The 13243-nt window shown below is 32.9% G+C and overlaps 1 protein-coding gene and 1 non-coding gene across 2 annotated transcripts in view; both read right to left on the reverse strand.

The window, feature by feature from the left end:
- Positions 1-3159: 3159 nt before the first annotated feature.
- On the reverse strand, positions 3160-3241 carry TRNAL-AAG (transfer RNA leucine (anticodon AAG)). Its single transcript has one exon. It is a non-coding gene; the product is annotated as a tRNA-Leu (tRNA).
- Positions 3242-11674: 8433 nt separating this feature from the next.
- Positions 11675-13243, reverse strand: part of LOC106120766 (glutaredoxin domain-containing cysteine-rich protein CG31559) — a 58169-nt gene continuing 56600 nt past the window's right edge. Inside the window, exon 5 of the mRNA XM_013316190.1 lies at positions 11675-12132. Within this exon, the coding sequence (XP_013171644.1) occupies positions 11956-12132 (177 nt within the window). The 3' untranslated portion in view covers positions 11675-11955. The remainder of the gene's footprint in view (positions 12133-13243) is intronic.

Here is a 13243-nt window from a genome sequence, read left to right on the forward strand (position 1 = left end):
ATTTAGTTGTGGTAGTTTGTGTGCATAATATTAAATTTAAAAATGAACACATTATTTGACATTACATTTATAATATAATAATAAACAAGACATATATATGTTTAACCTACTTTATAGAAGGTTAAAATAGAGTTTTAACAGTGGTAGAGCCCGCTTTGACATCTTCGCACAAATTGGCCCGGCTCGCCCGGTGAAATACCACGATCACACAGAAAACAGGCGTGAAGTGGAAGCAATTCCGCGTTTCGTCTGATCAGTGTGCGACCCGGAGGCCTAATTTAGTCCTGTTTCCCTTCCCACCCTTTTTATTATAAGGAAAGGATTGGAAGTGGAAGTGGACTTTCCGGATGAGAGGATGCATGGAAAGGGAAAATATTTTCTTTCTGTGCATCCTCTTTTCCGTCGATTAAAGGTAGGTAACGCAACGCATATCCAATTGCGTGTGTCTATTACCAACGGTCGCTTCGCTGTTTCAGCGATTTCAGGTGGCTGCTCGCTCGTTTGCCACCTTATGATATAAAAAAATGACCCACAAACAGTGAATAATAAAACAAATAATTTTTTGTGCCAGAAATATTTGTCAGTTTCTAACTATAGATGCCTAATTCCTAACGTGCAACAAACTCGTATGTTACATGAAGATAATATTTCGCAATGTACATTTCCTTCAAAAGAAAATCATTCCCTACGCCGAGAATCGATTTCATTGTCGATCGTGTGAATAGAATATAACATGTTTTGCTTTCAGTTTGTATAATAGTTTCATTTGGGTTTGGGATGCGAGCTGAATGAGAACTGATGTAACTAAATTGTAGGTGTCCCTTACCTATTCTTATCATCACAATGTACCTTTGGGATTGGATTTTTTACAAACGTTTTTTTCATATTACTATCTATGTACTGAAATGTTATATAACTTTATGTAAATAATTTTATGCAAATCATTTTTATTCAAATGATATACTTTATACCTAAAGGACAAACTAATATCGCTTCACAATAATCATTTGCTTTTTTTATATCATAAGGTGGCAAACGAGCGAGCGGCCACATGGAATCGCTGAAATAGCGAAGTGACCGTTGCCCATAAACATACGCAATGGCATGTGCGTTGCCTACCCTTAATCGACGGAGTAAAGGATGCACAGAAAGAAAATATGGTGGGAAGGGAAAGAGGACTAAATTAGGCCTCCGGAACGAAATAGACGACTTTGTAATAATATAACTCAACAAAGCTATTCTATTGTTCATCATCAACCTGCCCTTATCCCTATCGAGGGTCGGCACAGCATGTACTACTCTTCCATACATCTCTATCAGCCGTCATATCCGAGTCTACCCCCTTCTTACGCATATCCTCTTTCACACAGTCATTCCATACTTTTTTTGGTCTTCCTCTACCCTTGTAGCCATCCACATTCAATCTCATTACTTTTTTGCTTATATCATCATCATCCCTCCTCATAACATGTCCAAACCACGCTAATCTTTTACTCCTCAATTTCTCGATCACTGGCGCTACTTTTAAACTTCCTCTAATATACACATTTTTAACTTTATCCTTCTGTCACACCACACATCCATCTCATCAAAGCTATTCTATTGTTAATTAGGTTATAACGGTCTGTCCATTCGTAATTCAATCTAGTCCCGAGCAACACGTGTCCACGTAAATTGACCGTCAGATTGACTGGGTGACTTTAGTATGTTTATTTATCGTTGGTTTCCGAGACTAAAATCCTTGGAAAAAAAATTGTTAACTATGTTTTGTCAAAATGTGGGGGATGACGATTTGCTTCGAATACGGATTTTTGTCTCAGAAGTCAATTATTAGCTAACTTTATAAGGAAATATTTTCTTGGCAAGAATCTTTAAATTTTAATTAAGAGATATGAAAAAAATGTTTGTTACACTATTGCGAGTTATTCGTTCTATAGAAAAAGACTACCAAAAATTAAGACTGTTAGCATTTTCAACAACAGAGCTACGAGCTGTTTAAAAGTACCTTAAGCTGCTCTCAATGTAGTGGGGTTCAATGAATTCCTTCGAAATTCAACTTCAGATTGAACCTAAAATGGAAACCAGGTATTTAAAATGCATTATTAAAACGGTGGGAAACTCATTATAAGACACGTGACTGTCTCGAAGTCTGTGCATTTGGAATTGACGTTGATTTCTTTGGACTTGACACCGTCAACGTCATCGTCGTTGTTCCAACGAACGATCACCACGTTTCTATCGACAAATATAATTTGACCTTGATGTTAAGCAATTTTCAACCGTATTTCCTTTCAATAAAGGCTATATAGAAGTGTTGGTAGTTCCGATTGAATTAGCGTTCGCTCAAACGTTCGGCATACACGTGCTTCGACAAATATACAGCTACCGCTTACCTATTTGATTTTCCATCTTATTGCCTAGCTGTTAAGGTACACAACAGATGCAGGATTAGTTTGTTGCGTTGCTATTTTAGATGTCAAATGAGGCGGGAACAGTGTAGGTTGTTAGAAAAATAAAAGGGGAGAGAGAGGCCAATTTGCCCAGAGAACCGTTTACTTGGCAAAACGATCACGTGGTCGGAATTCACGGCAATTAACCTATTGTGTTACCGAAATACTAACCCAATATTTGTAGGGCGTTTCGCCTTGACTTCTCACAACATAGTGGACTAAATTCAACGGGACAAAAAAAATAAAAATTGAGTTAATTAAAATTATTGAAAATACCTAATTGTTTGAATTTAGGTTATATAATGATGAATTCTTTTATAGTTTTTAGGTCAAAAATGTGATAACGATTTTTAACCTTAAATATTCTGATTAGACGCAGAACCCAATTATTCTTAAACTACAAAATTTGAAAAGCGTTTATAAAATAATTAATTCCGTCCATTCTATTTACTATAAACATTGGGAATTATCTGCACAGTTCTAAAAATATAAACATAGGCGACCATGACACAGAGAATGACAGATTAAATGGTGTTATCACTTATTTAAACATGTATAAGAGATTTTCGGAGCATATCTCTTACAGTTATCATTTATGGAACAAAAATTAAATATAATTTACAATATTACAATTAAATAAATATATTAACATCTTTCTAAAACAAATAATCATTACAAAAGTAATGTGTCGCGACATAGTAAAAAATCTTGGCAGCGGTGGGATTCGAACCCACGCCTCCGAAGAGACTGGTGCCTTAAACCAGCGCCTTAGACCGCTCGGCCACGCTACCATGTACAGCGCAGTCTGAAATTATACATCAATAGCCACGTTATAGTTATTATTAGATTTACTAGTCTGTTTTATAATTGGATACGTAGATCTTGAGTCTATAGTCCAAGATAGATGCTCTCGCTACTTGCAATTATTTCTCTTCGCTTTTCTTTTCTTTTATAATGTTCTTTTAAATTTAAAATTCAAAACAAAAGCGAGCAAGGTAATACGATACGTGATCGAACACAAATCGAATGTAACTCTAAAATGTATTGTGCCATCTATAAAATAAATTGTGATCTAGAGAAGTATAAATTGAAGTTATACTATTATATATATTTTAGAAGTTTTAAATAATGCATACTTGGATCATAACTAATAATCACGAGACAATCAAAACGTAAATACAAAGCAAAATATGTATGACTCATGAAGTTGTGGTGTAACCAGACACCTTAAGAACAACTAAGTGTATTCTTGATTAAAATAATTGACCTTTTTCTGATTATATTTTCCAATGTAATGGCCATTTCATGACCTTCAGAAAAATAAGCAGTATCGACAGTATCGATAACTCAAAAACTACGTGTCAGTTTTTTAATAAAACATTGGACTACATGTCAATATGCATTCGGTTTGGAATAAAAGAAAGAGTTTTTACTACTACCCCCCCACCCTTCACCCTAGATTTAGCCTAGGGCATATCCTTTTTTTTCAGAGGGGAATGCTTTATGCATACTCCGCGCCCCGAGGCGGACGCGGTAGTTATGTGGGATTCTCTTCCGGATGGGAAGAATACCCACTAAACCCCTCTTTTCCTCCTACGCATCATGGCGAGGCCTCAAGCACGCTTGCGCTTTTCCGGGACTAGCCTAGGGCATATCCTGGCGACACCCTTGAGATAAGTCAAATGATAATTGTGTAAGACAAATAGTTTTTTTTAAGTAATTATTCCAGAATTTAACTAACTTTTTTTAAATAAAAATCTAATATTGTTTCGTGATTTTTCGTCATAAATAACAAAGTTATCATGTAAAAGTAACATGTCAGGTATAATATGTTAACGGGTTTGTGTAACGTCATATTTAATAAATTATTTGCGTACTCAGCTCTGGTAAAAAGATCTACACGTCTCATGTTTTACTTACACGATTCACTCAGTACTTTGTTAAGGTTGGCAATTTGTAATTCACGGATATTGTTTATTTTAATTTAATGTAAAAAAAAACGTTGCAACAAAACATATTAATTAATTGTATTATTCAAAACTAAAGATTCTTTTTTTTTATTTGATAAAATAATAATTCGGAAAAGACGATTCGGAATATTATGACATCAGTTTTGTAGACTGTACCATTAACTATCAGACTATCGTTGCGTTTAGTAATACTCACCTAATTTTTTATTAGTAATATACATTCTTAACTTAATTATAATTGGATATGTATTAACTAACCGTGGTAAGGTTTACTCGACCAGTCTGAGGCCTACCTTTGTGCCTTTAGATGATAATGTGTTTGAACTTTATTGTTTTTTCAAACAAAAGTAAAATTTTTATGAGTCTTTTAATATTGCACATTATACCAGCAAAAGTCGTTAATTGTAAAAGAGCGTCGGTGGCTCATGGGTCAAGCACTTGAGTTCCAATGTACAGGTCCTGGGTTCGAATCCCGCCATGTCCAATTTGCATATGTACATTTATCCGTCGATCTTACGGCGAAGGAAAACATCGTGATGCAACCTACACATGTCTGAGAAGAAATTCAAAGAAATGTGTTAAGTCAACCAACCCGCACTTGGCCAGCGTGCTTGACTATGGCCTAATCACCCTTAACTCAGCATGGGCTCCGAGCCCCTCATTGGGGACGCGTAGTGAGCTGATGATGAACAGTAATAGTCATACATGAGATTTTTCTATGACATTATCCCAATGTTGTTAACTATCGAAATACAATTAGTTGAAATTGACAACCCTACATCCTTCGCGGGTTTAAATGAGCGAACTTATCCTTTAGTTTCCGAAACCAAACAAATATGTACTCTTTAAACGTAAGAATACGTTTCAAGTTTGCAAAGACTATACTTAAGTCCAAAGTCAGCGGTACATCAAGACGTCCTTGTACTACATATTATACAATTTCATCGAAAATAATAATACTGTGGTAAAGTAATATATTTATTTTATCAGACTATTTATTAAACGTACAATTTAACTGTAACTATTTAGTACATATATTTGTAGTTAAACTCGAAATTTTAAATGCTAGAAATAGAAAAATGTTTTTTTCTGCCTTAAAATTTTGACATTACTTACTGTGTGTAAACGTGGGTTTCTGAGCCTTAAATCTCCGTTTAAAATAATAATATTATCTCTGAGTTGTTAAAGATAATGCCGTTTGAACGAGGAATGCTGATATGTTTTATAAAGACATTTTGAACTCAGAAACCCACTGTTATTGCTAGAGAAAGATGGCAAATCTATTAGCCTGATTTAACAAAAACTGTCTTTAAAAAAATGTATTTTTTTATATTTACAACTCTTTTCCACGCTCCATAGGGAAGAAAAGGAGCGTACATTCGTCGGTCAATTATTAAAATTCAATTACAAGATGCTGTAAACATTTTCCTTAGTGTTTCTGATTTCTCCATTCAGGTAGACATTTTAATCAAAACTCTAACTAAAGTTTCAACTTTGCAACGAGCTTCTTCGTTTTACAAGCAAAATTACTAATTTGTAAGCGTAGAAATGCTACGCTTTAAACCGGACTGAGATTATACCTGTCTCTTTTTCGCATACTGACATTTGTATGTTTCATCTCTGTCATGTAACGAAATGTGGATAAATTTGACCTTGTAAATTCAAACCTAATTTTAGAATCGCCATTTTGTTTAAAAAAAAAAGTTATATTAATTAAGTAAACTATTAAAATGTTCAGATAAATATAAAATATTTGTAGTTTAACTGAGCACAGATAAAGGAGAAAGGAAATACACATTTCCTAACTTATTTGCTAAAGGAAACGGAAATAGAGTTTAGCGTTTAGCTCTCGTCTGCGCGCTAATGTGTGTGAATAAGGCTCAGACGGAAACCGCAAAACATTTAGCACAACATAGTTAAGACCTTTGTTCTAGACATATACCTATTACAGCACATATACAGATATATTTCACACAATATATATGTAACAACTATGTTTACATAGGGGTATGAAGAACTTTTTTTCCAAACAAAGTTTTGATATACTTGTACAAAAAATACTGGCAACCCTTTCTCAGTGGCAGCACAACTGTGATATTAAAAATCTTATATATATGTAAAATTCTCGTGTCACAATTTTCGTTCCCATACTCCTCCGAAACGGCTTGACCGATTCTCATGAAATTTTGTGAGCATATTGAGTAGGTCTGAGAATCGGCCAACATCTATTTTTAATCCCGCGCGGACTGAGTCGCGAGCCACAGCTAGTATTTCTATATTGTTTGAATACTGTAGACACACTGTTGTATCTATGCTGTATACAAAACATAAAAAGTAACAGGCCTGTTGCTTTCATAGGGAGAGGAGAAATCAATGTCACTACATAGACGCAGTCGCCTGTTGCATGCCATCTTACACTATACGAATGATAGCTTTACACGAAGAACAACACACACATTAAAAATATCGTAGTGTGAGAGTACATTTGAAGGCGAATGGTAGCACACATAGACAATTTTCAGGGTCTGGTTCACGCACACATTGAAAATCTGCAGCTAGGTCGCGGATGACGTCATTTCGCGCAAGGTCAATACCAGTCTTTTATCTCTTTTCGACTTGTAGACTTTGACCTTCTGTCTCTGTCTCTTAGCTCGTCGTACTGTCTGGCTGGGGTGCAGCGTGTTTATGTGTGAGTTTTGTATGTGTGTGTATTAAAGTGGTGCCGCGAAACGAGACCATTTCCCCCAACTTCTACGATCGCTACGAACTTGATATTTCGCGTAGCAACACAACCAATATCCATATGTGCTCGTATATTTTATTTTATGTTATGCCAACTTGGAAACTTTTTTGGTCATATTTTTTATGCAAAGACAAGCTCAATGTCGCGTAAAATTTGTTTTATATTACTGAATTTTTTTAGCTAATTTTATAAGTCTTGAAAGACAAAAATTGTTAAGCTACCGAATATTTCGTTTAGAACAAAAATAAAGTACAAGAAAATAAAAAAATATAAATTAATTAAATAAAAAAATGACCTTTTTGAAAAAGCTACGAAAAAACACTTGAAAAAAATAATTGTAAATACGTATCAAGAAAAAAATTAATTTATCAATTCCAAGTTTACATTTTATTAATTTAAATCCTATTTGATTCACACAAATAATTATTTGCATTCAGTTAAGATACAAAAGTAACGGACTTTGCTTTGTTACATTACACCCTAGAGATTCGTGTAACAAAGATTGAGTTGTACTCAATGCATACTAAATGCCTCTTGGATGTTCCTTGTAATAGTACTTGAGCTTGATTACAATAAACATAACAGTGCGTTTACACTGCCGAGACATGAATATAGACATTGTAAATCTTTGTTTTATGTAATCATATTTAAAAAAAAAACACTCTGTATAATGAACATTATTTTCGATTTTAAAATGTTACGCGCCAATGTAATTGTATAAACGTATTTTGAATTTATAAAAACACTGGCTGTCTTCCACGACTCCATACGCGCGAGATTAAAAAAAAAGATAGCCAATTTCAGACCTACTAATTAAAAAATTGAACTAAATAAATTTGGATTTGACCAAACGAAAATTTCATAAATATCGGTCAAACCATTTCCGAGGAGTAAAGGAGTCACTAGAATATTATATTTAAAATTACAAAAACATTTTGAATTACCACAATAATCATCATCAGCTCACTATACGTCCCCACCGAGGGGCTCGGAGCCTACCCTAGGTTAAGGGTGATTAGGCCATAGTCAAACACGCTGGCCAAGTGCGGGTTGGTTGACTTCACACATATCTTTGAATTTCTTCTCAGATATGTGCAGGTTGCATCACGATGTTTTCCTTCACCGTAAGAACCTAGGATAAATGTACATATGTAAATCGAAACTCGAAAAACACATTGGTACATGGCGGGATTGCAGATTGCAAGTCAAGTGCTTGACCACTGATCCACCGACGCTCTCTAGATTAAAACCACAATAAAACTAATTAAAAACACTTCGTCAAACAAATAGCTCACACGTTTCTGTTAATTCAAATTTATTAGATTTAAATATGAAATTAATTCACATAGCAGTTCCAGAAACTCATCGCAATTCCAACAAACAATAACGGATGTGCCTTCAAAGTCAGACAGACGGTCGGAAAGGATACGACTCTTCCGGCCGTATACAGCGAGCAACGCGTCAGACGATAGGGTTGAGCAATTTAATATCGATATATTTATTACGAGTGATTTTATTTTGTATAGTCATTTTAAATAATTGTAATTTCTTAAAGATTGTTACATATAGAGTGAAAACTTAATTTTCCTTAGTACTACAGGCTTTTTTTTAATATACATCAAAGAGGAAAACGAGCAGCGAACAACAGAGTAATCATCGCCCAGACATCTGCAATATCAAAGTAAGAACTAACTTTAGGCAAAGTAAGTTAGCGTAAAATTACTATTTGTAAATGCCATGAATAAATTTTTTACAGCAAAATTATGTAAAACGTATTTTTCCATAAAATAAACTTCCTCTAAAAGAAGAGCTATTCAGTCTGATTGCGGATGCTGCTGCATATAGTACTTCTGAGGTATAACTCGTCTGAGGTGTTTGAGACATGTAATAAAATCATTCTGCCTAAGCTCTTTTTTACAATAGATGAGCTAGCGATTTAAATTGGTGATGTGGCCGAAAAATGGTACTCGATAGTTCACCAAATGCCTGTTCACCGTTACATTTTATATTCACTTTGCAATTCATGCGTTTAGTCATTTTAAACAAAACAATCCAAACTGGATATTTTAAGCTTAAATTCTTTTATGTGTTAGGTTTACTGTGAATAACATCTAGACATGAGGATTTAATAGTTGTCGATATGTCAAAAGAAATCTACAGAACAACACTAATATGGGAACATAACACAGGAAAGGCCGTACGTATTGTCTATTACCTTGATCAAGGCAACGGAGCTTCACATATCGGAATACCATTGTTTATATTATTTCAATAAGAAACTGTTTCAACTCAACTCTGATTATCTTTGATTCGATATGAATACGTTAAATAAACAAAGCGACCGCTGCCCATAGACAAAAGGGGAATGCACAGGATGTTCCTCTTTTTATGCGTCTTAATGCCGTACTCATACGTTTATCACTCAGAGTCGTTAAGTCGTTACTAAGGTGGACTCTAACGTAGATTTATTACGAAACATCTATCTGATTGTGGCTGTCAGATTTACATAAATAGTATGGATCGGGAACTGTGTGTGCGTGTGTGGAAAAATAAACAAAGTGTTATGTAAACCTATAAGGGTTCCGTTTTTTTCCTGAGGTACGGAACCCTCAAAATGTAGACATTTACGTAGATTTATTACAAAACATCTATCTGATTGTGGCTGTCAGATTTACATACATAGTATGGATCACGAACAGTGTCAGTTTGCAATATCGCAAGCTGCATTACAAATTGACGGTTATCTATGATAAATACAAAGTTAGATTATCTGAGCTTCTGACAATGTTGTTTATAATCGATGTTAAAATCTTTTCTCTTTATAATATTTGAGACAAAATAATTTGTAACTAAATATCTATCATGAGTTCATAAAAAAATCATAAGTGAGAGGGAATTAAATTTTTTGTAATTCGTCAAAGGCGATAAACAAAGTCCACGTCTTTATTGCTTTAGTAACTACTTTTCATAATTGCAACTTTTACCAATCAAAAAAAACTTCGCAGACGGTCCGTGACTTTTAAGTCGATGAAATTTTTTTTAATCAAAAATGAAATCATTTTTAATAATTTTAAGTTATATTATGTTGGTATGTTCATAATAGGATTAAATTTATCAACATTCATCGATTAAAACATTTGCATTTATAAAGTAACTAGCTTTCGCCCGCGACATTTCCCTTACGTAATAAAAATAACTTAATTAGTAGCATATGTGTTCTTCCAGACTATGTTCTATACGTATGCCAAATTTCATCGAGATTAGTTCAGCCGTTCTGGAGATAACTTCAAAAACACATCTATCCATCCATCCAAAAATTCGCATTTATATTAGTAAGAAATAAGAAGAAAAATAATAATACGATTATTATTTGGAATTTTATTTAATAACCATATATGTACAAAAAACTTAATTACTAAAAATCTGATATTGGAACGTATAGGTTTTAAGTACAAAGGTATAAAAAACTTAAAACTAATTTTATTATAATGTCATTTTTAATTTTAATAACTATCACATTACTATGACAACCAATTGAAGAAAACTTTACAAAAAAAAACAAACTATAAGATTTACTTTTGAATATAATTAATAATATTTTGTTATGTAAATTGGTAACAAAACTATTAACCCAATTTTAATAATAATAAATTGTTTTAACCAACTTTTGTATAATAAGTAACTTATTTTTTTATTACTTCAATTTGACTGCAGATAAGATGCCAAATACAGTCACATGAGTTTAAAAGATTCAAGAGAACGTATTAAAAATACACTAATTGAGTTTAATTCTTTGTTTAATTTTGCCAACAAGCTTTCTGATGATCCAGTTTTCAGGCATTCATTCTTTTGTTTCAGGGATTTCATGAAAACAGCCATGCAAAAGCAACTTTAAAAAGTAATACTTATTAGTATTACTTAACTGTAGCCATGTAATTCATACAAAATACATACATGGCGATATATAAGTCATGTATCATTTGTTTTAAACCATGACCATTTACATCTATGAATAAACTTAACAGAAGTCAAAGTTTAAAACTATATTAAAAATTTAATCGAATTTAAACTAGATAATATGACTGTAGCACAAATAATAAACCAAAAAATAGTACCTTAATTTGTTTAAGAACTAAAAAAATTATTATAAAAGTATAAAATATTGCATCTAAATTATGGCATACTAGTTTTTATTAGTACCAGCTTAATGCTTTTAAATTATCTAGATATATTAATAATACGTTATCAATATTGGTATAAATGAGTGAAATGAGATTTTTAATGGAATGCCCAAAATCTAATGATGAAACACACATAATTTTCTTTAATATTAAAAAGAAAAGCTCTCAAGTTACAAGTTACCCTTTAGTTACTAAACCTCGTACTTATTTACGTCTTAGAAGAAACAGGATATCTTAATGAATCAGATCCGTTTTCTTAAACGTAAAATGAAAGGACCAGTAACTAAATATGTGGTTTAATCGATATAAAATAAATGTAAATATTAACTATTTTTCAAGCGCAATGTCTACTAGCTTGAGCATTTGACGATGACGTCATACGTGACGTAATCCGTCAACATTTATGATAACAGGACTGGTTACTACCGAAAGGGAAACTCAAAGCTTTGCCAATTTTAATTTAATAAAAAGAAATGATAACATTTTAACCGTGAATCCAATGACGTCAGTTCAATGCGAACCAAGTTACTCTTTCCTTTATTTATCAACGATACGAAAGGAATAGCATAAATCATTATTTACGTCAGTGGAGATTTGCTACAAGGTTTGAATCAAGAACAAGCTTCACATCTGACAAGACCCACTTCGTCGCAATTCATGCACTTCAGTGCGACGAATTCAGCAGTGAAATGGTTACGATGCAGACTCTTTTTGGATCCGTTACAGATGCGGCACGGCAATAGACGGAATCCTCCGCACATCTGGCATGTGTTGCATGCATCTGGACTCTGGAAATACAGAAAAAGAGAATGAATTTACAAAACATTAATAATATGATTTGGTACTTTAAAAACAACTGACTATCTTCCTATAAGAAATATGAATCTGATGACACCTCACTCGTCTAAATTTGTCCAATTGTTAAGTAGTTAGTTTAGAATGAAACTAGATAAAATAGTGAGAAGTACATTGCCCTTCGGAGCCAGACGGGTAAAAATGGAAGTTAGTTAATTTAAAATATTTAAAACTATCCTTGTTTAAAATATTACAACGCTATAAATTTCAAAAGATACAACGGGAATAAATTGTAGGAAAAGTAAAAGATACTCTACAAGTTTTAAGCCTGCTGGGACTTTGCTTAATGCTATATGGGGACGGTGTAGTCTGCGACTTCGAAGCTCAGTATCAATAGAACAAAAGACCAAACTTTTTGCTCAAACTTTGTAAGAGCTTTAGAATTTTCAGTCAAATATTTTCAAGTCCATTGAAAATATTTTACTGAAAAAGAACAGTCTTACAATTTGAAAATGTAAATTGTTGTATTATAACAAACTAATTTTTCTCATTAGCAGAATTACAATATTATTAAAGTAATATACAGAACGTTTAAAGTGTTTAAATTGTGCCTAAAAATAAAATAAGCAAATTTTAAGTCATAATGAAAAGTTTCATTTTTCTTGTAGGCGCTTAAAAGCTTTCTATCTCTCAAGTCTCCGGGCTAATTACCCATTTCAGGTGTCTTACTTAAATTTTCTGTCAGTTTACTTTGAAACCTTTAGTCATTTACTTTTTTTCGTGTTACTAAAATTACACTGTAATTATTGTAATTTAATATAACTAACAAATTCTCTTAATTAGATTCCAAGTTTCCAAAAGTAAAAAAGGAGATAGAAAATTTACAACTTAATTTAAACGTTAAGTTTTATTTATGTAAAAGGTAAATAACATGTAGTTTTAAGTACATTAAAATTAATATTTTAATTCCAGCAACTTAGCAAGCTTAGCAAGTACTTCACGTTCAAATTATCTAAATTGCATGTGCGCAGTTTTTACATAATTATTATATAATTTTAAGTCAATCCATCAAAATTACATCATTTGTTTGCACAAGTTGTTTGA

Source organism: Papilio xuthus, unplaced genomic scaffold (genome assembly GCF_000836235.2).
Source record: "Papilio xuthus unplaced genomic scaffold, Pxut_1.1 DF826949.1, whole genome shotgun sequence".
NCBI classification, from domain to species: domain Eukaryota; kingdom Metazoa; phylum Arthropoda; class Insecta; order Lepidoptera; family Papilionidae; genus Papilio; species Papilio xuthus.